This window comes from Leucopleurus acutus, assembly GCF_964270905.1.
Source record: "Leucopleurus acutus genome assembly, chromosome: 20".
NCBI lineage: Eukaryota > Metazoa > Chordata > Mammalia > Artiodactyla > Delphinidae > Leucopleurus > Leucopleurus acutus.
The window spans coordinates 4457521-4484885 of NC_139162.1; the positions used below are offsets into that span (position 1 = coordinate 4457521).

General features: G+C 49.9%; 1 protein-coding gene across 1 annotated transcript in view; it reads left to right on the forward strand.

The window, feature by feature from the left end:
* Positions 1 to 26672, forward strand: part of COTL1 (coactosin like F-actin binding protein 1) — a 43136-nt gene extending 16464 nt beyond the window's left edge. Inside the window, exons 3-4 of the mRNA XM_082862823.1 lie at positions 10488 to 10645; positions 25436 to 26672. Of these exons, the coding sequence (XP_082718949.1) occupies positions 10488 to 10645; positions 25436 to 25546 (269 nt within the window). The 3' untranslated portion in view covers positions 25547 to 26672. The remainder of the gene's footprint in view (positions 1 to 10487; positions 10646 to 25435) is intronic.
* Positions 26673 to 27365: the final 693 nt, after the last annotated feature.

The following is a 27365-nucleotide window of genomic DNA, read 5'->3' on the forward strand; positions in this document are numbered from 1 at the left end:
ATTGTACACTTGAAAGGGGTGAATTTTATGGTATGTAACTATCTCAGTTTTTAAAACGTAAAGAAGAAAGGAGGTGGGGCTTCCCTGGTGGTCCAGTGGGTCAGACTCTGCACTTCCGATGCAGGGGGCCCGTGTTCCATCCCTGATCGGGGAACTAGAGCCCGCATGCTTGCCGCAACTAAGAGTCCACATGCCGCAATGAAAGATCCCACGTGCCACAAATAAGACCCGGCGCAGAATAAATAAATAAATAATTTTTGGGGGGGAAAAAGAAAACAAGAAACGGGGTGAGGGGGATGACAGAAATCCAGCAGGGTGGTGGCCTTGCGTGTGCAGGACTGATTTTGCCTGAACAGCGTACATTTTATTCCCATGTCTTTTGTCCTACGACTTTGCAGAATTTCGCCTTGGGTCTTCCTGTCGTTCCTTCCCACGTCCACATTTGTGGTTCTGCCTGCCACTTTTCCCTCCATGTCAGACCTGCTTTTCCCCACGGCCCCTTTCCAAACCCACGCGCCCAGGACACGCTCAGCCCCGCCCCTCGTGCTCACGTGAACTTGATCGTCTCCCGGCTCTCATTTCCCGCTGCCTCCGTGTGCTCTGAAATAGTTAGCCACATTCTTATCATCACCGCTGTCTGGCGTTTTTAGTGCCGCTGCCTCTGTGCCAGGTTCAGTTCTGAGCCCTTCCATAATTCTGATAAGGATTGACAGCCAGACACAGCACCGGACCCACGGCTGGGTTTTCATCTTCCAGTTCGGCGCCTGGCACCAAACTGGTGCCCAGAAGTTGTTTCATTGCCTGCAACTGTTGCATCAGACATGGGTACTTAAGGGAAAGCGGAAGGTCTGTCTTGGATGTTCACATGCGTTAGTAGCTAAGAGAATCAATAAAAGAGTGAGTTGACACAGCTGTAAATGTGTGGGCAGACTCCAGGGCTGCGAGTGTCAACAGCTACGGGGATGAAAACCACTTGTGTGTCTGTCCCCACCACTCGGGGGCTCTGAGGCAGGGACAGAGAAACCTCCCACCCCCGCACCTAGCTCAGAACATTGGGGATCAGAGAGGGGATGCCAGTGAGCCCTGGTCACACAGCAGAGAGAGGCAGAGTGGGGACTTGACCCTGGGTTTCCTGGATCTCTGAGCTGCTGAGGGTTGGCATTTGCTTTGCACCTCTGAGGCCCCATGCTTGGTGATGTGAGCAGGGAAGGGAGAGAAGAACCCCCACGTTATGCAGGCATTGCTAATCCTACCATCACCCTGTTCTCGGGCTGCCCTTCCCATGTGCTTTTAATTACAAGGCACATTTGTCCAGACCAGGCAATTGCTACCTGTCTGTCCACATCTGATTATTTCTGCTAGTCTCTTCATTAGAATCTACACCTTTAAAATCCAGGGAGGGGATTGGTTTTATTCTTATAAGATAGCATCTCCCAGTGAAGTGACACAGCTGAGGATTGGGGACCAACGTGCTTCTGAGCTGCTAAAGAAGATGGGCAGAGGCTCCTCATTTACTCGAGAAATGTTTATTGAGCATGGACGGTGTGTCAGGCACCGTTGTGGGCACTGGAGATGTCACAGGGAACAGGATTCCTGTCCTCCTGGTGGAGGGATGAGCAGACTGCAGGAGCCCTCAGGGATGTCACTCTGAGCCTTTAAACTCTTGTTTTACACACAGTAATAATAAGCTAATTATATGCCCCTCTAGCCTGTGGCAAGCCAGAGATAGAGAGAGGGACTGGTAGAGGAAGGCATTTTGAACTTGCCCGCAGAAGCTGGTGCTTTTGTCTGTGGAGTTCTGTCAGAATCTATCCCTCAAGTTGTTAACATGGACCCCCTTCTTCCTCATTACCCCGTTAGCTGGGTGAACTCTAGGTCATCCTTCAAGACCCAGTTCAAACATCACCTCCTCTGTGAAGGCTGCCCTGATCACCACCCCACAGGAAGAGTTAATTTCTTTCTTTCTTTGATGTTCCCATATGCCCTGTGATGCCTCGTGGCTATGGTGCTAACTTCATTGTGTCCACACACTTAGTTTTTCTTATTTGCCCCGCTAGATTGTGTATTTTTTGAGGATTCATGTTGTGTCTTATTCAGCAAAGTCTTTGAACCAAAAATTGTCAACAAGTGTTTGTCAAATGACTAACAGCAATGGAAGAAACAGCAAAACTATAAAAAGTGGATACGAGAATGCAGAGCCGTGCACACCGGGGCACGTAGTGCTCAGGCAATCAGCCACCGAATCCTTCAGTGTCTTCGGAGTGTCTCATTGTCAACGCTGCAATTATGTACTCAGAGCCTCCAGGAACTGGTTACAGCCACTGTTCTCTAAGTCAGAAGGTGAAGCCAGATGTAACACGCTGACTGCCATTTAAGGAAGTAAAAGTAGTCATTAAAAAAAAAGTTACGGTGCTCTGTCACCGAGGGAAAACCTTTAACTGTCCTGATAATTTGGGTCTCCAGATCAGCCCGTTCCCTGAGGGTTCTACCAAAGTCATCATCTTTCTTTTCCCCTGGCTATATTCTGTACTCCATTTTCTTGTGTTCTCTGGCAAACTAGGAAAGCTGGATCATTCGCTTCACGAAAATGCAACGAGGAAGGAATCATTTGAGAAGTCTACTGCTTTGAGGAAGGGGTGGGACAAAGAATCAATGTGCAGAGACAGTGTGATCTCACATGCAAGGACTGTATACACATCCATGGAGCCCTTGTTCTCCGTGTCCAAGAGAGGGAGGACATTTAGCACTTCCAGGTCTTTGTCTGTCGCTGCCTGGGCTCCCACATCAGCAACTTGCTGGAAATGATGCAGCTGTGGCAACCGGCCAGCTGTCCCTCTGCCCCAGGCGGCAGGATGTTTGAATTCTTTCCTGTTTCCTTTCATGCCCGCTCTAGGGAGCTTGCTTGGTGGAAGCTGACAGCTCAGCTTTTTGGAGTGTGGGTTGTTTTTTCCCTTACTGAACCTTGTTTGCATAACTTCTTAGGGAGTCTATATAAGGTAAGGGCAGCTTCAGCCCAGCTCTGGGGCAATTTCCTGCTGTCTCCCTCCCCCTTTCTTTTGTCTTGCTCTGAAGTTCGGTGTTGGATGGAAATTATGAAATGATTACTTCTCTCTCTCTTTTTCTTTCTGTTGACCAGTAGATGTTTATTGAGCGCCTACTATGTGGCTGGTGCCGTGGTTTGTGCTGGGGATATGACAGGCATTGGACAGTTATGAAAGCAGCTAAAGAGATCAGAGGACATGCACCCAAAGGTTTACTTAGGTGCCACTTAGGGAGTTTACTAAGGTTATTTAGGTGGTGAGGCTTTTTTTTTTCTCGCTTGTTTGTACTCCTAATTATTCTACCCCTAGTGTGTGTTTTTGTGTGTAATGAAAAAAATTGTTCAGAGCATTTGCAAAAGTGTGAGGAAACCTCACACTGCTTGACTCGTGGCAGATCCTCTGTCTCCTCTGGGTTTCATCCTCCAGCCAGTGCCAGCTTTGGGAAAAGGCAGAGGGGAAGACAAGGGTCTTTTTTGGGAGAAGGCGGGGCCCCTGGATCAATGTGGATCTGTGTCAGGGTCACCGTGGTGAGCATACTGGGTGTGACCAGTCAGAATCTGTCCCTCAGTGATTCTGAGCCTTAGGAGATTTCAAGTGTGGGTGGGAGGGGTGGGAGAGGGCAGGGAGTCCTTAAGAGCTTGGTGGGGATTATGTGCCGTTTATAGTTTTTGGGAAATTTATTAGAGCATCTCATCCTGGTGGCCTTGGTGATTCCAGATAAATCTGACCCCCCTCTTTTCTTCACCCCTCTTCCCATGCCCTCTGTGGTCATCTCTCCCTCTTTGCGTCATCCTATTTCCTTCATATCCCTCCGCCTCCTGCCTTACCTCTACTCTCTTTTCCTAAGTCCCTTCCTCCTTTCTAGCCCTAGACTGGAGCTGGAGGAGGGAAGAGATGGGAGAAGGGGAGGGGGTGGTAAAGGCAGTTGATAGGATAGAGAGAGGGAAAATGCAGGGTTGAGAGGAGGATAGAGGAGGGCCGGGGGAGGAAGGGGCTACAAAGGAGAGAATGCCTAGCGGCCACTGCCGGCGTTTCTTTTTTTTTCTTTTTGGCTGCGTTGGGTCTTCATTGCTGCACGTGGGCTTTCTCTAGTTGTGGCGAGCGGGGGCTACTCTTCGTTGTGGTGTGTGGGCTTCTTATCGCGGTGGCTTCTCTTGTTGTGGAACACAGGCTCTAGGCACGTGGGCTCAGTAGTTGTGGCTCACGGGCTCCAGAGCTCAGACCCAGTAGTTGTGGCTCGCGGGCTCAGTAGTTGTGGCGCACGGGCTTAGTTGCTCCACGGCATGTGGGATCTTCCCAGACCAGGGCTCGAACCCGTGTCTGCTGAATTGGCAGGTGGATTCTTAACCACTGCGCCACCAGGGAAGTCCACTGCCGGTGTTTCTGAGCAGAGCTCTGCCAGCCAGTATCCCAAGAACTTTTCAGACAATGACTTTATGCTGCAAATTAACTTACACAGAGTCAGTGAAGGCAAGGATCCTTGAAAAGAGGAACAGGACTTTGAACCAAGTGGGCCCTGCCTGGGGTCTCTAGGTCCTGAGGGGTCCTTAGGGCTGTGGGACTGACTGGTTCAGGAGCTGTTTCACACTGATAACCCATCCTTGGCCCGTGATGAGGCTTCACAGACCAACCAAAGGGTCAAGTTCTCTGAGAGTGGAGTTTTATGAACGCCCTCTGAGGACCATCTCTTCATGAACAAGACTCTCACTGAGCGAGGGAGGGGAGGGTGGCCGCAGTCCCGAATTGGGGCCACCTCAGCGAAGGTCAGAAGGCAGCGTGCGGTGGTGTCGATGGTCCTTGGGGTCGGGGCTCCCAACCTTGCTTTGTCATCGGTTGATGGCTCCCCTGAGATGGGGCTCTGTGTGGTTTTGTGATGCATTTGGAAATCGTTGTTAATGATGGCTTATGTCAGCAGACATATAGAGGTCACAGAAAAACTCCCTATTACCGGTACCGTAGCTCAGCAGCTCTTTCTCTAAATACTGCTCTTCTGTCTGGGGCTGTGGGATTCGGGGGAAGGGGGAGACTCTGCGGGGACAGTCCCGCTGGTCTTTGATGGGGAGATGCTCAGGGAACCACGCCTAGATGCCTCAAATTCTGTAAATTCTAGTGTTGAGAAGACACACCATACGGGAAGCTCCTTTACACGATCAATTCCTTAAAATAAAAGGTGCTGGTGGGGAGGAAGTGGGTGAGGCTGAACTCTGGGCGCTTCAACTTTTCTGCCCATGAGACGTTTTTTCTCACTCCCTTTCTCGGCCACGGGATAGTGGGTCCTCCGAGCTGAAAACCCCATCTTCTCTTCTCACCTCTTCCTCTAGGTCAGTGGTTCTCAGACTTTGGAGGCACCAGAATCCCCCAGGGGCTCGTTCAAACTCACTTCCCAAACCCTATTCCCAGAGTTTCTGAATTCACAGTCTAATGAGTACCTGGGCGATGCTGTTGCTGCTGGTCTGAGCACCACACTTTGAGAACTGCTGCTCTAGATGTAAGCAGAGAAGAGGAATGTCTGGCTTCTTATCACTTCACCTCTCTGAGCCTTGATTTCTCCATCTGTGAAATGGGATCGGAAGCAGTGCTGACCGGACAGAGAGGTTGGGATAGAAAGACGTGCAGCTACGTGTAAGTGCTTAGGACGGCGCCTAGCACGTAGTAGGTGCTTAGTAAACAGCCTCTGTCATCTTCAGGACCCTTGTTGGTCTTATCTGTGCCCCCTAGTGCTTGACACTGTGCTTGACACACAGTAGGTCCTCAAGAAATACTCATGGGACGAGTGGCCACATGACTGTGTGCGCCTAGGAGGGCCCTACTTTGAAACCGAGCAGAGTGTGCGTAAGTTTGGCAGATACAGAAAGCCAGCAGAGAGGCTGGAAGGCAAGGAGCCTGTCCTGTTGGAGGGACTTTTTTTTTTTTTTTGACCGCACCGCGCAGCTTGCGGGATCTTAGTTCCCTGACCAGGGATCGAATCTGGGCCCCCTGCATTTGGAGCATGGAGTCTTAACCACTGGAACGCCACGGAAGTCCTCGAGGCTGTCCCGTTGGGTTTGGCAGTTAGGAAGCCACTGTGGACCTCGGAGGGCATTTTCACCAGACAGATAAGGATAGAAAAATAGTCACCATCCCCATCAGGCAAGCCTTTCACATCTCTTGCTTTTTCATTGAATCCTCACAACCAACTTGTGAGGTAGGTCTTGGACCCATTTTGCAGATGAGGAAACTGAGGCTTAGAGGCATTCAGGAATCTGGTCTCATCACAGAGCTGGTATGAAGAGGGGATGAGTTTCTAATGGATTCCATAACTTGGACTCAACCTGGATACTGTAGACCAGAAGGTTGAGGCTGAATGGTCAAGGGAGCAGCAGGTGTAGACGGCTGTGCTGGGACCTCTCACAGAGGGAGCTCAGAGTGTGTGTCCCCTGGTATGAGTCCTGGGCCCGGGTGCCCCCCACCAAGGTTGTCCAGGGCTGCACCTCAACTTTTCAACCTCAGACTGGAAAGGTGTGCCATTGGCCCAGTGGGGACCAAGCGCCACCCCAGGGGTGACAGTGACCCCAAGTACCAAACTTCTTCCGGCCAATTTTGCCACCCTAGTGTGTATGTGCCCACACATGCATTCACACACACACACACACACACATGCACGCACGCACGAACATGCACACACATGTACACAGGCACACACACACACACACACACACTCATATATGCATATGTGATGGGGTCAAACTCTGCCTTCCAGGTGATGCGCCCGTGTGCACATCCGTGTTTGGCCTGCCCTGTTTGTTCAGAGGAAGGAAGTTAGCGACTAAATGAGAACTTCCTCCTGCATTGACTAGTTGGAGGTCACATGGGCTTAGGACCTCCTTCAGGCTGCGTGGGGGACAGAGGTCTGTGTGGGCAGCTGTGAAAATGTCACTCAGACCAACAGGTTTTTCATCTCAGACTTTCAGCTGACTTTTCAGTGTCATGCCAAATCCCGAGTGGCAGACATTTGTAAGCAAAACGTGACTCTCGGATTTTCAGAAACGTCAGCAGTCTTCTTGGCCAGAGCATTGTCAGATAAGCACCAAACAGGCACCCAGGAAAGCAGTCTCTCTGGCCTTGATAATTTAAATGACATTGGCCTGCAGTTCTGGAAGGGCTTAAAAGCCAGGTTCCCTGTGTCTTTGGAGGTGGGTGTGAGACTGACTTATCGGATATCTGTCTTGTGCCAGGTCCTGGGCTGGTACTTGGGACACATGGTTTGAAACTTTCCCACTGAGTTTGGCCAGTGATGGGGCTGTTGGGATCCAAGTGTGGTCATGGGATCCCAAACGTCCAGGCTGACCAATGAGGAAAAGGGAAATAGAGTGGTTGCCATGGAAACAGACTGCGAGTTCTTTTTGCTGGTGTTGTCTTAGCCTTAACAAGGTGCTAACAAGGTGCGAGGCATCTGAGGTGTGGCCCGCCTTCCCCTCAAGTCAAGACTGCAATTTAATTAAACACTTTGGAGCTGGTTCTCCTGTTCCTCCAATAACACTAGGAACAGTGTGCTGGCTTCCCAAAAGCGGCCTCGATGGTCGGAAATGCTCGGGAACGAAAGTCCTGCACAAGCCGTGCGTGGCTGCGTGAATTTCAGTTCCTCAACCCGGACAGCCTCATTTCCTGTTCTCGCTCTCCACCCGCAGCTCTGCCTGGTAGCTCAGGCTCCGGGGAGAAGGTTCTACCATGTCGGGCCAGCATCCTATTGAATCCTCATGGCCAAGGAAGGAGGGAGGTATAAAATGACCCCGATCTGGAAACATCCCGAGTGTCCATCAGTGCATGCATGGAGGAACAGAACACAATGCGGTCCATCCGTACAATGGAATATTATTCAGCCATAAAAGGAGTGAAGATCATGCTACCACGCGGATGAATCTTGCCAACATGCTGAGTGAGAGAAGCCAGACACAAAAGACCGCATAGTGTAGGTTTCATCTGTGAGAAATGTCCAGAACGGGCAAATCCAGAGACAGAAGGCAGATTAGTGGTTGCTTAGGGCTGGGGGAAGGGGGATGAGGACTGATGGCTGGTGGGCAGGGGGTTCTTCTGGGGATGACGCAGATGTTCTGGAATAAGGTAGTGGTCATGATCGCACAGCAGTTTTCATGTACTAAATGCCGCTGACTTCTCTGCTTTAAAATAGTTAAAATGGTAAAGTTTTTTTTTTTTGGCGGTACGCGGGCCTCTCACTGCTGTGGCCTCTCCCGTTGCGGAGCACAGGCTCCGGAAGCGCAGGCTCAGCGGCCATGGCTCACGGGCCCAGCCGCTCCGCGGCATGTGGGATCTTCCCGGATCGGGGCACGAACCCGTGTCCCCTGCATCGGCAGGCGGACTCTCAACCACTGCGCCACCAGGGAAGCCCAAAATGATGACTTTTGTGGTGTGATTTTTACCTCAATAAAGAAAAAAAATGGGGAGGACCAAAACAATCACCCCATTTTACAGGTGAGGCAGCGAGGCTCCGATGTTTGGGGATTAAGTCAGATTCCTCCGGGACTAAGAGACAGAGCTCACATGGCCTCCTGCCCTTGGACTTTTCTCATTTCCCACGGCCAGTTGGTCACCAAGCCATGTCAGTTTGGCCTGTGAAGTGTCCCTTACACCGGTCTGTCCTCACTGCCTGACCCCCGTGGTCAGGTCCCAGGATGGGCACCCACCAGGCTCCCATGGCTGGATGGGGTGGTCCCCTAAAGCAGGGGGGCTGGGCAGACACACCCGAGACGTCCTAGCCCTTGGCTTCAGGCTGGCTCTGTCCTTGGGTACATCACGCAACCTCCCAGCCTCATCTACCAAACGATTGTCTGGATGTTGATGAGGGCGACAACGATGCCCCCCGACCCCACGGCCCACCTCCCAGAATCCTCATAAAGACCCAATGAATACTGACCCGTAAACCGAAAGGCGCTGTGCCAGTGTGGATGGCGATTATGATCTGTTTCCTTTAAGACATGCCCACATGTGGCGTTTGATCGGGGGTCCGTGGCCTGCCAGGGCTGTGTCTCAGCTCCCCGGTCAGATGGTTCCCCCTTAGACAGCATAGCTTGTTGTCAGGATGAGCTCATGCTTTGAGGTGCTAACCAGCCAGTGTAGACTGTGTCTCAATTACACTGAGAGGGCTGGTGGCCTTGGATCTTGGTGAGAACCTTTACTTTGTGTGGGATTCGGCATGGAGACACCGGGAATGATTCTAGGAAGAAAGACTCCTTGATTTAAAAAAAAAAAGCCATAAAACCTCCAAGTGTGAACCTTTGACCAGCAGCATCAGTATCACCTGGGAGCTAGTTAGGAATGCAGACCCTGGGGCCCTATCCCAAACCTGCGGAATCAGAATCTGCATTTTAGCGAGATCCCAGGTGATTCAGACAATGCTTGGGAAACGCAGCTCGATGGGTCATTGGGTCGCTGAGAAATCCTAAAGCCAGCGACGAAAAGCCATTTGAGAATATGCGCTGAATGAAGCGGCAGGTACAAGATGCATGAGCCCAAACCAGCAGCATCCCGCGTACCAGCCATCACGGGGTGGGGGGGGCGGGGTGGGGGGAGGGTGGAATGAGATTTCACCGATAACTTTAATTGACATGTGAACTATTTAGGCATGAATCTGAGTAAGGATATGTGATGCCCTCAACAAAACGTGCAGGATTTGGGTGGAAAACACAAAGGGGTCCTGATTAAATGGGGACACAAAGTATGTCTAGAATTTGTTCTTACCTGCGGGCGGTTCTGCGCCCCTGGGGACATTGGGCGATGGCTGGAGGCGTTGTTGATTGTCCTAGTTGGCAGGGCGGCGGGTGTGTGTGTGTGTGTGTGTGTGAAGGCCAGGATGCCGCTCAGCACGAAGAATGACCCAGCCCCTAATGACTAGAGTACCTAGGTGGACACACACACACACACACACACACACACACACACACACACACGTCACTTTAAGAACTCAAGAATACCAGCTGATATCTGGGGGAGGCAGAGCAGTGGAGGATGGGGGAACTTAGCACAATGTCCTATGAAAGAGATTCTGAAGTGATGGTGATGAGGTTACTGGGGTGGCAATGACACAGACTTAAATAGGGCCTCAAAGATTTGGGATTAAAAAGAGTCGACAAACTTCTGTTCCCTAAATCAGATTCAGAATTTGAGCCTTGACTGTATGGGGGAGGGGAGGGTCACAGGCATGGCAGCCAGAGAGGCCTGGCCTCCATCTGCCTGGGCAGCCTCGGGAGTGTCACATGGCCCTTCTGTGCCTCCACTTTCCATCTGTGAAGTGGGCATCCCAGCCTGTGGCGCTGTTGTCGAGATTGAGTGAGGGAATGTTGGCTCTTGCCACGTGGCTCTGGGCACCCTTGTGGCTCAGAGCCCCTGCTGGGGATGTGGATTTGGGGTGTTTTAACCGAGCACCGTGCCCTCCCTTTGCCGTTGGTGCAGATGACGTCCGATTGTTTGCCTTCGTGCGCTTCACCACCGGGGACGCGATGAGCAAGAGATCCAAGTTCGCCCTCATCACGTGGATCGGCGAGAATGTCAGCGGGCTGCAGCGCGCCAAGACCGGCACGGACAAGACCCTGGTGAAGGAGGTGGTGCAGGTGACTGTCCTTGTGTTCTTGTGGGGTCTCTGGGCGGGGGAGGGTGCTGGGCACATCCCACAAAGGGCCACCATCCAGCAGGGACACGAGGGGCTGGGCTGGGCTCCTTGGTCTGTGACTTGGAACGTGTCGTGCTACATTTCTGGACCACTAGCGCCACTGGTGAGATGTACCCCAAATTGCTTTCTGGGGTGGTAGCCGCATTTGTGATCCTGACCATCAAATACTAGCAACGTGGTGGCTGGTGTCCGCCTCTGCGGGGGGCGGGCAGGTGGCTCACGGAGAAGGGGCTGGAGGGATGACCAAGTGGCACCGCTTCCTGATTGGGTGGTGGATGACTTCCAACTGTGGCCATGAGGACCCAGTGGGAGAATTCACGAGCGCTCTCTGAATGGTGTCTAGCACACAGTAGGTGCTCACTAGCACTTGGTGAATGAATCAATGTCAACCTTATGGGCACCAGCAGGGGTTTTATGATGACTTTGATGGCCATAGGATGACAAAGGCTATATCAACAGTGGCAGAGATGCCTAGTCTGGGCAGCTGGGCGTTGGTCATGACTGACTTATTCCTGTGTCCCTATGAGACGGAGAGGAGGAGGAAAAGGTGGGTGTACCCTTGGTTTCGTCTCTGAGCTTCTAAACGGTTCTACCTGTAGAGCTCCCCATTTTAAAGTTTTTTTTTCCATTCTGGACATAACAAAATTGACACTAAGTGATTCATCTGGGGCTGGGACACTGGGTCATGCTGAGAAAAATAAAATCCAAATTCCAGAAAGATAAACTGGGGAAGAGAGGTGAAGGGGAGATAGTTTTCTCCTTACCAAAGGGTTCTCCAGTTTGCAAAACAATTTCCTAAAACCCATGAAGGGGAGGTGGTATAGCTACCGCCCACCGCGGGTATGGGGCTTCTTTTTGACGTGATGAAAATATTCTAAAATCTGTGGTGATGGTTACACATATCTGTGAATATACAAAAGGAAGCCGTTGCCTTGTAAAAAAACCAAAACACACACACACAGAAATCGGCTGTGTGCAATGTGGTGTCCTGGATTGGATCCCGGAACAGAAAAACTGGTGAAATCGGAATGAAGCCTGGGGTTTAGTTTAGTAGTCACGTACCAGTGTTGGCTTCTTAGCTGTGACACATGTAGCACCGTAACATAAGATGTTAACAATTGTCAAAATGACCGGTGGGGTACATGGGAACTCTTGGTATTGTCTCTTGCCACTTTTCTGTAAATCCTCAACTATCCCCAAATAAAACTTTTATTTAAAAAATAATAATAGGAAAAAATTTTCCTATCGTTCCATTTTTACGGTTTATTTTTCCATCTTCGCTACGAGTTCTGCGGGGAAGCTCACCTACCTCTTGGCATTGCTTCGGTCACAGCCTGTGAATCACGCCCTAATCAGCTTCTTCTTCTTCTTCTTTTTTTTTTTTCTAACATAACATAATTACATAAATTATGTGGCCTCAGAGTCTTTGTAATGAAGGTTTTTCTGGCGGCTGAGCGTCCCATTTCCACCGTGAGGTACTGAAAATCCCCCTGCTGTTGACCTCTTGAGTTGCTTCCACTTTTTTTTTTTTTGCGGTACGCGGGCCTCTCACTGCTGTGGCCTCTCCCGTTGCGGAGCACAGGCTCCGGACGCGCAGGCTCAGCGGCCATGGCTCACGCGCCCAGCCGCTCCGCGGCACGTGGGATCCTCCCGGACCGGGGCACGGACCCGTGTCCCCTGCATCGGCAGGCGGACTCTCAACCCCTGCGCCACCAGGGAAGCCCAGTTGGGGGTTTTAATGGTTAACCAGCTTTCAAGGGTCTCCTTTATGGCAACAGAATGGAAAATGCAAAAGAATGCATGTCCAAGGCCGAAGGTCTCCTGCTGGATTCCGCCCTCCACACTTAGCCCTCTTGTTGGCCAGCCCGGGGAACAGGGCACACAGGGAGAAGATGGTTGCTGACATGCGTCCAGTGGGGGCAGTCTTCTGAATCTTGCAATGCTCCTGTTTTCTTTCCATTTTTAAGATTGTGGTGAAATACAGTAACATGAAATGTTAGCCCTTTTGGTGTACGGTTCAGTGGCGTGAAGTACATTTGCAGTGTTGGGCGATCATCACCATCGTCCGAAAGTTCCAGAACTTTTTTTTATCACCCCCCCAAAGGAAACCCTGAACCTATTAGCAGTCTGCAGAGTTCTTCAGAGTTCTTCTAGAACTCTTCTCTAGAAGAACTTCAGAGTTCTTCTAGAACTCTTCTCAATTTGGCTCAGTGGGTTAAGAGGGTGATTTGGGGAAATATGATTCTTTGGTAACCTCAATTGGGAGTATTGGTTATAATTCATTTGTTTGCAAACTCAAATACATTGCAGCAAAAAGGGGAATTGCTTGGCTCTCTGAACTGGGAAGCGCAGGGGTTGCCAGCTTTAGTGGTGGCTGGATCCAGGGCTGAAGCAGTATCTTCCTTTCGTTTCTCTTTTCTCTTTCCCCTGGATTTGGCCTCAGGTGGCCTCTGTGCAGCGGGAGAACTGGTCCAGGCATGGTGGTTCTTCCCGGTCTTGATCCCAGGGGAAGAGAGAGCCCCCCTCCCTCAGTGTCAATCATTCCCTTAAAATGATCCAGTTGGCACATCCCGTGGACCAGGCAGCTGGGGTCCCATGATTGGCAGCTCCGATTGTTAAAAGAAAGGGATGCTGGTAGATGAAAAGCACAAACGTCCCCTCCGGTGGCGGTGGGGGTTGGGGGGGGAACGGACGACAACGACAATGACGACTGTATCTTGAACTGCAGGTGCAATGTGATATTTTGACCATTACCTTTCGCATTTTTCACCTCTGCATTTAAAAAGGTTTGTTACCCGAAGCTATTACAAGACCTCACATTTATACTACAGTTGCAAATACAGCCATTAATGTTACAAAGGGGTCGATAGTACTGGCATAAGGGTATTTTCTGACAGTCACCAAAATCATGCTGATCTGGTGTGTCAGTTGTCCTCTCTGCTTAATGGAGACTCAGAACAGATGTTCTTTAAGGGTCTCCAGATGGACCTTTCTGGATTCCGTGTCTTGGGGACAGGATCACATCCCTAGATGCCTTTTACCACCGTTTCCATGTGAAGAATAAATGGATTGAGTTTTAGTGTAAGGTTACTCATAACCCTTGGTTTTTGTAATGATAAAACTAATATACCCACATCCTTAGGCTTTGTATGAGATGCAGACCATGTAAATTAATGTAGAGACATTGAAATCCAGAGGAGTGGGTCTTTACGCCACCTGCCTGCCTGTGGGCAAGTCTCTCTCCCTTCCTGGGCCTCAGTTTCCCCATTTAAAAATGAGGTGGATGACTTGACCTGCTGTGTCGTATTCTGTTTTGATTTATTCTGAAATTGTTTCATTTTTTATGGGGTAGTTCGTTTACGACAGCATATTACATTTAAATGAACCATACTTCGCTTTGTCGGACAAAGAGAGTTTGTAGTGCAGTGGTCTGGGGTATAGCCGTTTGAGCCAGCTGGGGTGAGTTCAGATTTCAGCCCGGCCATTTACTGTATGGCCTTGGGCAAGTTGCTCTCCTCTGGGCTTCACTCCCCTGATGGCTAAAACTGGGCTGGTATAGTGTCTGCCTCTTGCGGTTGTTGTGAGGATTAAATGAGCAGCTATACGGAAAGCGCTTAGAACTATCTCTGGTAGAGGCCTGGAAGTGCGGCTCTTGTGACTCCCAGCTGTCCTGCTTAGATAGCACCACGATGCACAGCTTTCTAGGTTGTGGAGTGTTTCCCTGGGAGCCGATAGGTCCGCGTGCTGAGCCCGGGACACAAGGCATGAATCTTATTGTTGAGCCATCCTGCCTGACTGTCTTGCAGATGGCTTGGATCAAAGTCACATCCATCAGCAACACAGGAAGGTCCTGACCCTCACCCACCCTTGCTGGTACTGACTTCAAACAATCCAGACTCCTTCAGGTTCCAGCCTGGGGCCTGCACATAGGTGCATCAGCAAGGGCAGCCCTAACCTTCATCCTAACCTTAACCCTAACCCCAACCCGGAGCAGTGATAGGATTTGCCCCGAACCCGTGGCTACCAAGCAGCAGGCCTGGGGCTGGAGCCCAGAGGAGTTAAAAATCAGGAGGTTTGATTCTGGGTCTCTTTAGTCTGTGTTCAGAGCCGGGCTGAGATGCTGAGCTGCATCTGTGGCTGGTGGAAAACAAGACAAGACCAGCAAGGCCACGGGCAGTGACGGGTGCTGGGCTGGGCCATGGTGACAGCCGGACTCGAGCCCTGGGAATGTGCTGAGTGGACAGGGTGCGTGGCTGCGTCGTCACAGCCGTCATCAACACAACACCCGTCCCATTGTTCCGGCGCCTCTGTGGGATGACCGGGGCGATGCAGTCACCCCCCGTTAGAGACCTGCCCGCGCTGGGCCAGGCTGTCTTGCTTCAGAGCAGACTCGGTCGATGAAGCATTGTGCTGGCCTTGCGGAATCACTTTGTTCACGCGGTCCTTTTATCTGTTTTGTATCTTTTAACATCATACGAATGCTCACGGAGCCAAGTAACCAGAGGTAGATCTCAGCTTTCAGCACTGGGAAAAGAACGGCGGGGAGTGTTTCCTCCAAGGAGAAGTAGAGGCGGGAAGGATGGGCATGTCAGTGACTGCATGGAATCATCAGTGTAGTGTATCCTGATGGCCTCTAAACCCCAGGATCAGGGCTGGCTTACATTCCGGAGCCCCTCCACCCCCAGAGCCAGGACCAGATGTCCTAACTCTCCTCCAGGGGGGTCGTATTTGTGTACCAATGTGGTAGTAATATTAATAACAAGAGTTTTATTGTGCCGCTACCACATGCCTGGCACTTTCAAGGACTTTCCACACATTAAAATGATTTCTTCTTCCCAACAAGGACAGTTCTGTCATTATCCCCACTTTATAGATGAGGAGACTGGGGCCCGGGGAAGTTGGGGAAGTTGCCCGATGTCCCCTGTGCTTGTAGACTGGCCCCTGGGGCCCTGACTCTGTCACTTCACCCCACTGAATGTTTCCCAAAGTCCTCTAGCACTCTGAGAAGGCTCTGAGAAGTTCTGCAGGAAACAAACCTCTTACATTTATTTTTTAAATTTACTGATCTGGTTCTCAAGCTCCTTGATGGTAGAACCTTTTTTTTTTTTTAACTGGAAACTGAACATCATTGCACAGTGTTTCTTGTTTTAAAAAATGCTGCTGTGTCAAATGGTAGAGATCATGGGCTTAAGGGGAGTGAGACCCAAGTTGATATTCCAGCTCTAGCAACTTTTCATCCTAGGACCTCGGGCAAGTAACTTTATCTCTAGACTCTGTTCTCACTTAGGAAAAAGAGACTATAAAATTTCATAGAGCTGTTGGAAGGATTAAAGGAAAGTAAAGGATGTGAAAGGTTTCTCCTTTTAGTGACCGATGAACTCCTATTCATCCTTCAAAACCCTTCTTCTTTACCCCATTCTCCTACCAGCCTCAATCAGAATTAATTGCTCCTTTATCTGTTTGTATGATACTATGACCCAAATTCCATGAATTATAATTAAGTGACCCTAGAAACTAATCTCAAGGGCAGGGACCATGGCCGCTTAATTTGTATTTCTCAAGCCTAGAAAAGTACTAAACAGGTGCTAAAAAGTGAAGAAACAGATCTGTTCACCTAGGCTGTAGTCTGTGTCTTATTCTTGGTGTATTCCTAGGACAGAAGCTAGTAAATGTTCAGTAACTGCTCTTTGGGCTGAATTAAGTTGTGGAAGCCATTTACACTCAGGGAGGGATTTGGGGGTGGATTGGAATTTCCAAAGGCTCTGCTTTGTGTCAGTGAAAAGCAGAGGTGAGAGCTGGTTGGGTCAGCCGGGAGAACCCACACACTTCTGTGTCATGAGATTTACGGGGCCGCTGCTCCCCCTTGCAAAGCATTAGTTGCTGCCTGGCCCTCGGGTGACCAGCTTTGGGCTTCATCCATCTTTAAAGGGTTTCAGCTGTTTGTTTTTACAGGGAGTTTTATGCTTCTTCAAGCCCTTGGTTTGTGGAAAGGCCCTTTATTCTTCTCAGAACCAGAAAGGGCCTCTTGTGCTGATGCGTTTCACCTGGGCCTGGGCTCAGGCAAGGGGGCTTTCCCACGCTTGTGTCCTTTATTTAACACAAATACAAAGCTCCCAAGGGGCCTGTGAATGGTGGAGCCAGGGATCATGTGTGGAGGGTCAGGTGCCATTATACACGCAATATACAGAGGAGGAAACTGAGGCTGGGAGGGGTGAGTCCTCAAGCCCAGGTGAGTGTCAAGACAGAAGCCAGCTGGTGGGGCTCAGAGACCGCTTTAGTAGTGGGAAGGGCAGTGGGGAACCTGGTTCTATGCTCCTGCTACCAGGAGGTTAAAAGCCCTTGGGAGAGGAAGACGCCCAAGCCCTGAGCCCAGCATGTAAATGGAAGCCGCTTGCACAAGCCTGCCCTGCCAGGGGGCTGTGGCCGGGTGCCCATCACTGAACCCCAGACGGGTCCCAAACCTCGGCCAGCTGGCCTTGGCGTGGTGCCTGCCTGGTTGCCCCCCGCCAGCTGGCCTCCTGATGTCCACACAGTGATTCCCAACACTGTCAACAGCAGACAGTTTCCATGCTCTGGGGATGCCAGTTCAGAGTGTGTGCAGGTCTTTACTGAAGGAGCCCAAACGCTGAGTCCAGACAGGTCTCTGTGTGTGGCATGCGCGCCCCATGGAGCTTGTCGGGGCTGAAGGCTGCCTACACTCTCTACGTTTGTCTTTCAGGTTTTCCCTCCCTCGTTCTCTTCCCTTGCATGGACCAACCCCGCGTTCGTCCTTGTCATCGTTTGTCCCTCGACATCCTGCCTTTTGAAAGACCTTCCCAGAACAAGCTCCAGGCTGTCTGTGTTCCCCGCCTTGGTGGTTTCTCCCAGGGTGGTGTGGTTTTGAAAAATGGTTCGGACAAAATTAAGGACCTAAATGATGCTCAGCCACACAGCGATTTCTGCTAATTCCCCTGGAGCCCTGGCCACGTGGTGCATGTTATTACAAACGGGATTAATCATAGCAGTGGCACAGTGTGTCCTTTCATGCAACATTGCATAAATGTTTTCAGTTTTCATAATTTTAATGGCTGAATACTATTCTGTTAGTGAATATGCGATTACATGTACGTGTGTGTGTGTGTGTGTGTGTGTGTGTGTGTGTGTTCACTCTCCTGGTAAAGACCTTGGCGTGGAGTTAAACATGGGTTTCGGTCCCAGCCCCACCACTCACCATGTGTGCGACATTTTGCCGGCTACTTTACTTCCTTGAGTTTCAGCATCCTCTGAAAATTGGGGATGATAATATCTAAACTCATGGAATTGTAAAAAGTAAGTAAAATACTGTGTATTGTAAGTGTCTGCTATGTATGAAGTGTTCAGTGTAAATACTACTTATTTACCCAACTTCTGTTGAAAAGTGGAAGCAGTCTGGTATTTACTGACAATGAACATCTGTGAGTATGTGTGTTGTAATTTTTAAAAAATTCTGTTGAATTATTCCTTTGGGAAAAAGTCCCCAAAGTGGGTGTCACTGAGGAACAAGAAATGCTAAGCACAATTTCAACCAGGCAGAAATTGAAGCCCTAAACATGGATTTAATATCATTCGTCGAGTGATCCATAGCAGGGGCTATTTGGAGGTCTGGGTTAAGGATTTTGAGGTTAAGTCTGGACTCAGTGGGGAAAGGGCCAGGATTGATTAGTGATGTCTGCCACGGATACTGGAGAAGAGAGCAGAGTTTGTTTCCCGCATTCTTACCGTCCCCGGTCTAGATGGAGCCGTAGTCCGAAATCAGGCGGAATGGAGTCAGGGCTTCTGGAAATGTCCGTGGTCAGGAAAGCAGGGGGTGTCAGGACCCAGGCAGCCACTCACACGCTAAAGAGGTGGGTGGCCCTGCGGGGGTCAGGATTCAAGGCATATGGATGTCTGCTCCTTTTCGGTTTGGACCCAAACCTACCCCAGCTTGCTATAAGGCATCATGCTTTCCCCCATCCATCTGTGTTGGGCAGTTACCTTGTGTCCACTCGAAATGCCACCACATTTCTCTCTCTTGTCCTTTGTCCTCTCCTTAGTGAAATAGGGTCGTGTCATTTCTGCCCCATGGTGGTGACGCAGGTGCCTGTGTTCCCGAATCTGTCAAACACTGGACCATACCATTTTGATCTATTTGTTTTTCCCTTGTCTGTGGTGACTCACGCCAGTTACGAGAACCTGTTCTTTTTGAGTGAATTACACCTTGCTGGAAGGATTTTGAAAACCTTGATCTCTGAGGCGCTGTAGAATAGTTGTAGGAGGGAAGGTGTAGGGGACCCAGGAGGGGTTGGCAGGTTTGATACTGTGCATTTTCATCAGGCCCGTGTTCCTTGGAGGGTGCCTTTTCTCCTAGCAAGATGCAGGCTGCTGGGGACCAACTGCTTTTCTTCAGCAGACCAAGGTCTTTGGTTTATAATTAATCTTTGCCTACTTGGGGGAGAAGATACAATATTGTGGCCAGCATGTGTCTCATCCACCCCCTGTCCCATTTCACACATGTGGGAGGGGAAGTTCCATCCCCCGTTTTTTGGCAAGAGTTTACTAGCACGAGGCCTCCTTTTCGAAAGCCACGCTCTAATCCCAAAGTTGACATTTCTGTGCCAGTTTCCCCCGTTGCTCCTTGATTCTTGTGTCCAAGGTGGAACGTTGTCCCACATGCTCTGGAGGCTCAGGTGCAAATCCACAGATGGCTGGTGGGGAAAGGGCTGGCCGCACCTGCCTTCTAGAACCTATGAAAGAAGAAAGCCCTCTTCTTTCACAGAGGTGGAAACCAGGGCCCAGAGCCATTGGTGGCTTCCTTCGGGACATTTTAGAGCCCCCTGGTTCTCTTTCTCTGCTCTTAGATTCTCAGAGGGGCCTGTAAGTACCAGATTTTGACTTCCCATGGCCTAGGAGAGTGTCTGGCGTATAATAGGTGTTCAGTAAACACGTGTTTATTGGAAGAACGAATTGCATTAGCTCTCTTTGTCTTTGGATACAACGAAGGTCACCTTTCCTCCCTGGCCCTGCCTTGTAGAAATGTGCATAGCTGGCATCACAAACTTAACTGTCAAAGACTCCCACTCATTTTTTCTTCCCAGACCTTCCCAGCACCCATATTCTCTGCATAGGGTAGCAACCCACCATGGTCCTAATGTTCTAGGTAGAAGACCAGACACACTCCTACCCCAACAGGCTTCTTCTCTGTCCTCCTGTGGCTAATCCCACGCACAGCTTTTGGACGAGCAGCTGGGTTTGCCGTCTTCTCTCTGCAAGGGCCGGGAGAGCCAGTGTCACTACCTTGCTTATTCCGAGGAATTCTCCAGACTTCCCTTCATTAAAAAGTAAACAGTGGGGATGGAGAAATCAGTGTGGGTGAGAGAAGAGGAACTAGCCACTCCCTGTGCTCTGAGTGTTTCAGAAAACTTCTTTATAGCTCAGACTCCTCTAACAATCTTGAGAACAAAGGTAACTCAGGGTCATTTAAAATATTACCTAATCATTCTGGAGCACTTCTACCTCACAGTCATCCGATCATCACAGCCAGCCTGGGATGTAGGTCCTCTTATTGTCCCTGCTTGCAGATGAGGAGACAGAAGCTCGGGGCAGGTAAGTTTCTGGGGAGGGTCAGGCTGCCGGAGATGCGTATGGACCGCTGTCCCTATTTGTATTTGGCACAAACTACTCCTAGCACGTTTTAGGACTGAAGCTGGGCTTTGAACCCAGGCAATTGGGAGCCATTTAAAAATGAAGTGATTTAAAACCAAGGATAGGAAAATACTTATACACTTTTAAAAGCAGCCTTGCAAATAGATTGTTGACTAGGTACAGAGCCCCAGTTCCTAACCCCAGTCCTTGCCTAGAATTGCCCTCCTTGGAAGCAGACCAACGTCCATCTTATATCTTTGAAGCATGAACTTAAATGCACTTGAGAGAAGTCACAGGGACAGAATGTATCCTGAACTTGGCTGGTGTGTTTCCAAACCATCTTGGAGTCCTTTTTAGCTGGATGAGGCCTCTTCCTTTGAGAAGTCCTGCACTGGCAGAAAAGGGAGAGACCCTGTCTGGAGGCTCTCAGCCAGGGACCCCAAGTTCCCAGACATGAAGATCTTTCTAGAACCACAGGTGACAGTGCCCCCAGACTGGCATATTTTGCTTTGAAGTCTCTGGCATGTGGCTTTGGTAGCCTTGAGGGTATGACGGATGCTTACGTGGGTGGGACAGACAGGCTGGAGCAGCCTCCCAGGGAGCGTGCGGAGGAGTGAGGACCTGCCCCCAGGGCCCCGAGGGGAGGCTGCTGTGTGCCCTGGGATGAATTGTTTCCCCTCTCTGGGTCTCCTACTCCTTCTCTACCAAATAAGGGGGTGAATGTCAGGGTTTCAAAGGCTCTTTCAGCTCAATGTCCCCTGCCCCCCCACACCTGTTTTTGTTAACCAAAGTATAATGTACATAGGGGAAAATGCACGAATCTTAGATGTACAGCTTGATAATTTTTTTTTTTTTTTGCGGTACGCGGGCCTCTCACTGTTGTGGCCTCTCCTGTTGCGGAGCACAGGCTCGGGACGCGCAGGCTCAGCGGCCATGGCTCACGGGCCCAGCCGCTCTGCGGCATGTGGGATCTTCCCGGACCGGGGCACGAACCCGTGTCCCCTGCATCGGCAGGCGGACTCTCAACCACTGTGCCACCAGGGAAGCCCCCAGCTTGATAAATTTTTGAATTTAAAAATTTTGAATTTTTGTACGTACCCATGAAACTACTACCCAGATCAAGTCGGAACATTTCGCACTCTCCCTCTGCCGTCCCCAAAGGCTCCCCCTCCCCCACTCAGATCGGCTCTAATATTTTATGGTTAATGATTCTCCTTGACTGAGCACATTATTCTCTCAGGTTCTTTCCTGTTCTATCTAGACCTGGGCTGCCACCAGCCACGTGTGGCTGCAGAGCACGTGAAGTCTGGCTTGTCATACTGCTGTGTGCCGTGCCTATGAGCAAAGTACACACTGGCTTTCCAAGATTTAATACGGAGCACAAACTGTAGACATTTCACTGATGGTTTTATATATTGATTACCTGTTACGATGGCAATATTTTGGGTATAGAGTTAGATCAAATACTATTACAATGAATGTCACCTGTTACTTTTTTTCAGTGTGGCTACTAGAAAATTTAAAATTCCCTACGTATTAGCATTCCTCTGGGCCCTGCCGGTCTCCTTTCTGGAGAAAGGACTTGCCCGCCCTCATCTTGCAGCCCTCGTGTGGCCTGCCTCTGCCCCAGGAGGTGTTGCCTGGAGGATGCCAGGGACAGTGGCTGAGAGCAGAGGTGTGAGCGTGGCGGGGAGGTGGCCCTGCTTCGTGCAGATGTGTTCTTTGTGGTTTTCAGCGCGGGCAAGCCCACGCAGGCCCCTCAGCTCCCAGGTGTTGCTCCCACATCAAAGTCTGGCTGTGCACAGAGCTGTTTTCGCTCTGTTTCTGCCTCTTTTGGAAAACTCACACTTAAGCCCACTCTACAGAGGTGGTGGCATCTCCCTTGCCACGTCGAAGGCCTGCTCTGTGAGAACCCTGGCAGGAACAGAGGTGGAGGAGTGTACAGTCATTTTGAGTTGGGTTCAGGCTGACTCAGACCTTTGCGGGACTTTTTGCAGAGTCCACACCCTGAGGGGAAGCATCGGCTCCCCTTTGAAGCCTCTGACCCCCCAGCATCCTGTGGTGGAGGAGGCCCACCAGGCCTGCTGGGACCACATCCACGTGGCCGGCCCCCTCCTGCCTGCCCTCTGGAGGGCAGGGGCTGGTTCCTATAGTGGGGATGGGTGAGGTCGCTTTTCTCTGTACTTTTGTTTGAAAGAATCATTTTTTGGCAAATCTTTTGGTTTTAAACGTCTCAGATTCTCAGGTATATAGGGTTTGGGGCTGCTTTTTTTTTGCACTTTGAGACATGGCTATTTTTTTAAGGTAATTTTGTTCATTTACATTTATTGTTATGTTTCACTGGGTTCTGCTATCCTGGTTTGCTCCTGCTGGCTACGATTCGATTTCCCATATACCTGTGGGTTGCAGGTGAATTGCGCTCTATGTGCACTTTCATTGTGGATTTCTGAGATCTTATCAAACTTCTTTTAATCTAAGTTGTCTAATGGCTAACAGACACAAGCGTGAGTGTTCTTGTTTCTCTAGATTGCCATATATAGCTACCACAGGGCAGAGGAACTTTGGACTTCCTTCTATAGGCGTCTTGAGCTGTGGGCTTCCTCCTTCTGGTCTGCTCTTCGCCCCTCCCCCTGCCGCTGGGGCTCAGCTTGAGAAACACATTACTTCTGGGTTCCCCTTTCTGGCTCTGCCATTCTGCTGTGTTCAGTGGTGTGCTGATGACTTATACAGACGCTTAGCAGCACAGCATGGCACAGGCTGGGGGTAGAAAGGGTTGAAAGGATGTTTGGTCATCTGGGCTAGTTACACAATCTCTCCAAGCCCGGCCTGCGGATCTTATCTTTAAAAAAAAAGCTAATATACTGAGGGAGGATTAAGTGAGAAAGTGTGTGAGCCCGCACCTGGTACATAATAGGTACCTGATAAATATTAACCTTCCATTTCCTCCTTCCTGTTAGTATTCTTGGTGGTTTGGCATGGCGAACGTTTCGTCTTAATATTGTAAAACTTGATCTTGGGAGTGCTCCTGGTTTAGTCATTCTCCTTTTTTTCCTTTCTCTTGTTTTTTAAAAAACTGAGGTGAAAAAAAAATTGAGGTGAAATTCACATAACATAAAATTCACCACCATTTAAAAATACACAACTCAGTGGCATTTAGTACCTCACAAATGTTGTGCAGACACCACCTCTATCTAACTCCAAAATATTTTCATCACTCCTAAAGGGGATGGTGACACTTTTAAGAAGTCCAGCTTTAGAGTCGGCTGTACCTACTAGCTGTGTGACTTTGGGCAGGTGTCATAATCTCCGGCCTTTGTTTTCTCATCTTCACAATGGAAATAATATTGATCGTTTTATAGGATTTTTAAAAAAACAGCTTTATTGAGGTATAACTTACATACCACAAAATTAACTCATCCTAAGTCTACAATTCAATGATTTTTTTAAAGTGAATTTACAGAGTTGTGCAGCTATCACCGCAATCCACTTTCAGCGCATTTCCATTATTTTCTGTTGCAATCTCTAGCTCCTAGAAACCATGAATCTACTTTCTGTCTCTCTGGATTTGCCTTTTCTGGACATTTCATATAAATGGAATCATACAGTATGTGGTCTTTCATGTCCGCTTTCTCTCACTGAGCATAATGGTTTTGAGGTTCATCCCTGTTGTAACCTGTGTCAGTACCTCATTCCTTTTTATGACTGAATAATATTCCACTGTATGGATAGACCATGTTTTGTTTACCCATTCATGTCTCGATGGGCATTTGGGTTGCTTCTACTTTTTGGTTGTTATGAATAATGTTGCCATGAATGTTTGTGTTTATAAGTGTTTGTGTGGACATATGCTTTCATTTCTCTTGGGTACATATCTAGGAATACCGTACTAAAGGTTTTAAGAATTAAGTTTGCTAATGTGTGGCAGTGTCCGGTACCCACAGGTGCTTTGTAAATAGTGGTAATTGTTTACATTATTTCCTTGTGGACTCTTTTTTAATGGGGATGATTTCTGACCTTCAGACTTGTTATTCATATTTTGGTAAATTTCTCTGTATTTTTACCTGTCACCATCCTGAAATGTGCCTTGTTTATGGAAGTCTTATGATGCGTGTATTAAAATAACTCTAGATTCTTCATGCTTCAGGGTTACCTGCTAAGCCAGATCACCTGTGTCACTCATTCATGCCACGGGCATTTATAAGAGCCTCACGTGTGCCAGGCCTGTGGGGTTTTATGGTTGAAATGTGTACCCTAAGAGGGCACAGTGACTGCCTCCATTTGCTCATCATTGTAGCCCCATCGCACGGCATGGTTTTTCTTGAATGTATGGAAACAGGCTCCCTGCCTTCCAGTAGCTGAGTGTGGCCGAAGAGCCCAGTACATCGTTTAGTGCCTTCAGTGTCTGGGCTGATCACTCAGGCCTGGGACCAGAGGCCCTGCATCACTGTGACAGGGGAGCTTGAAGCTACCTTGTACCAGCTGGTGACATCCAGTCATGTATCTCTTCCCAGCCCCACGTACTGGTCCCCTGTTGATAGCTTGTAATCAGATATCATGTGAATATATACACCATGGAAACGCGTAAAAGCTACAAATCACCCCGCCACCACCCCTCTTTTGAGAGAGCCTGGTATTAAACATTTACCAGCTGACCTGCCTACCTTTCCAATCTCCTCTTCTATTGAGAAGATGGGTTTTCACAGATGAGGAAACTGAGGCACAGAGCGTTGAAAGAACGTGCCCAAGGCCACACAGCCGGAGAACGACAGAGCCGGAATCCGAACCCAGACCTGACCTTGGCCCATCCCCTTGGTCTTGGGACTGCACAGTATCTCGATTTTACCCATTTCCTGATCTCTGGTCACGTTATTTTTGGGTTTGTGTTTTCTTCCCCTGCCAAACCATTCTGCCACCAGATTTTCATTTTGATCACTTCTTAGCGTTTTAGGTGCCAAGACTTCCTGGTGTGTTGCCTGAGCCATGCTCAGATCCCGTCCCCTCTTTTTTTTATATATTTTTATTTTTATTTATTTATTTTTTTCCCGTCCCCTCCTTTTTAACGGGAACTCTGTGTTCTATTTTGTTCCGGCAGAATTTCGCCAAAGAGTTTGTGATCAGCGACCGGAGGGAGCTGGAGGACGATTTCATCAGGAACGAGCTCAAGAAGGCGGGCGGAGCCAACTACGACGCCCAGACGGAGTAGCCCCCGCGCCCCGCCCCTTGCCAAAGTCATCTGCCTGCTCCCCGGGCGAGGGGCCCACGGCCTCAGCTACCAGCCCGCCAGGGAGAGGAGACGCCATGAGAGGCAGCGCCCAGCACCCCGTCCGAAACCCAGCTCCCCTCCCCGCTTCCCTTGTGCACCTGCCGCGTCCTAGCCCACGAAGCTCATGGAACATCTTTCTTTTCTCTTTTTTTCTTTCTTTCCCCCCTTTCTTGTTCTAAAGAAAAATCATGTTGATGCCGAGGGCACACACATCATCAGATTGGAGGTGCCTCCCCTGGTGACCCTCTCCTGGTATTTCACTGATGGCACAAGTAGCCTGCCCGGCCTCACCCACCAACCTCGTGTTGCTTGTGGCGCCCGGGCCATGGCTGCTATCCTGGTTTTCCTCGGCGCCTGCCTGCTTCCCGCTGAGGAGGCAGCTGTGCCCTCGACGGCGGCCTCCACAAGCACACACATGTCCCGCTGGCCAGGCTCACACGCCCCGAGAGTCGCTCCAGAGTCCCCACCCCCCCATCCCAAGTTGCCTAAGCTCCAGGCTCCATCAGAGATGTGCAGGGCTGACTCAGACCGAAACAGAAGAGAGAAATTTTGCCTTAAAAGTTGCCTGGCTTTGCCACCGGTCTGAAGTGGCCCCTTTCCCACCCTCTTGATCAAAATCTCACGATGGTGTGGAGTGGGGACAAAGGTCTAAGTCCAGATTCAACAGGAGGAGCCCTTCAGGGTTCACTTCCCAGGCTCCCCACGTGGTGAGGGCATTAGGGAGAGAGGCCCGGGGTGCGGGATGGGAATTGAGGTCCAGTCGGTCCTCTGCCCGACGGCAAGGACAGCGGGGGACAGAGCATGTACAGCAGGAGCTCCGGCCTCTCGGGACCAGAAAGTAGGTGGTTTTAATCCTTGGTAGCACCACGCCGGCAAAAGGGTTTTCTTTTTTTCAGAGAAAGATGAGATTGGCTTGGTTCTTTGTGAGCACGTTTGGTAGCATTCTTTTTCTCTTTTCCTTGTTCATTTCGTTGGGGGATGTCTGTGCTGTGTTGGGGTCGTGAAGAGCATCTGCACTCAAAACGGTTTACAGAAATAAATGGGTTTTTTGTTTTTCAAAAAACAAGGCTGTCTGATTGGTCTTATAAAGCTTCTCACTTTACTGGAAAAACAAAGGCGGTTGTCGTATTCAGATGGGATCGGCATTCACGGAGCTGTTAGGGGCTGGCGTATTCTCATTCCGTAGCTTGTTTAAGCTTTAGCAATAGGTGCTGTTTGGGACTTCCCTGGCAGTCCAGTGGTTAAGACTCCGAGCTCCCAATGCAGGGGGAAAGGTTCGATCGCTGGTCGGGGAACTAAGATCCCACAAGCCTCACAGTGTGGCAAAAAAAAAAAAAAAAGAAAGAAAAAAAGATAGAAATAGGTGCTGTTGGCATCCCCATTTTATGGAAACTGAGGCTCAGAGAGTCTCAGTGATTCACCTGAGGCCATCCAGCTGGAAGGTGGCAGAACTGGGATTTGAACCTGGGTTTCCCAGTGGCCCTGGTGCTGTAGCTCGTGAGGGGAGTGGAGAGGCCCTGGATTGGAGATAGAGAGGAGATGGCAGGATTGTGATGTGTCTTGTGTGGTCAGAAGCCTCCTCTCTGTGTGTTCAGGAAAAGCTGGGAGAAAGCGTCCTCCTCAGCTGGGCTGTGACTTCCTTTATGAGGTTGTCCTAGAGCTTCAGCACGGGATTTCCAGCATGCTAGCCCCAGTGGGAGTGCAGAATGAGGCCAGAGGAGTTTCAGATGCACAACCGGCTTTGGAGGAGCTGACAGTG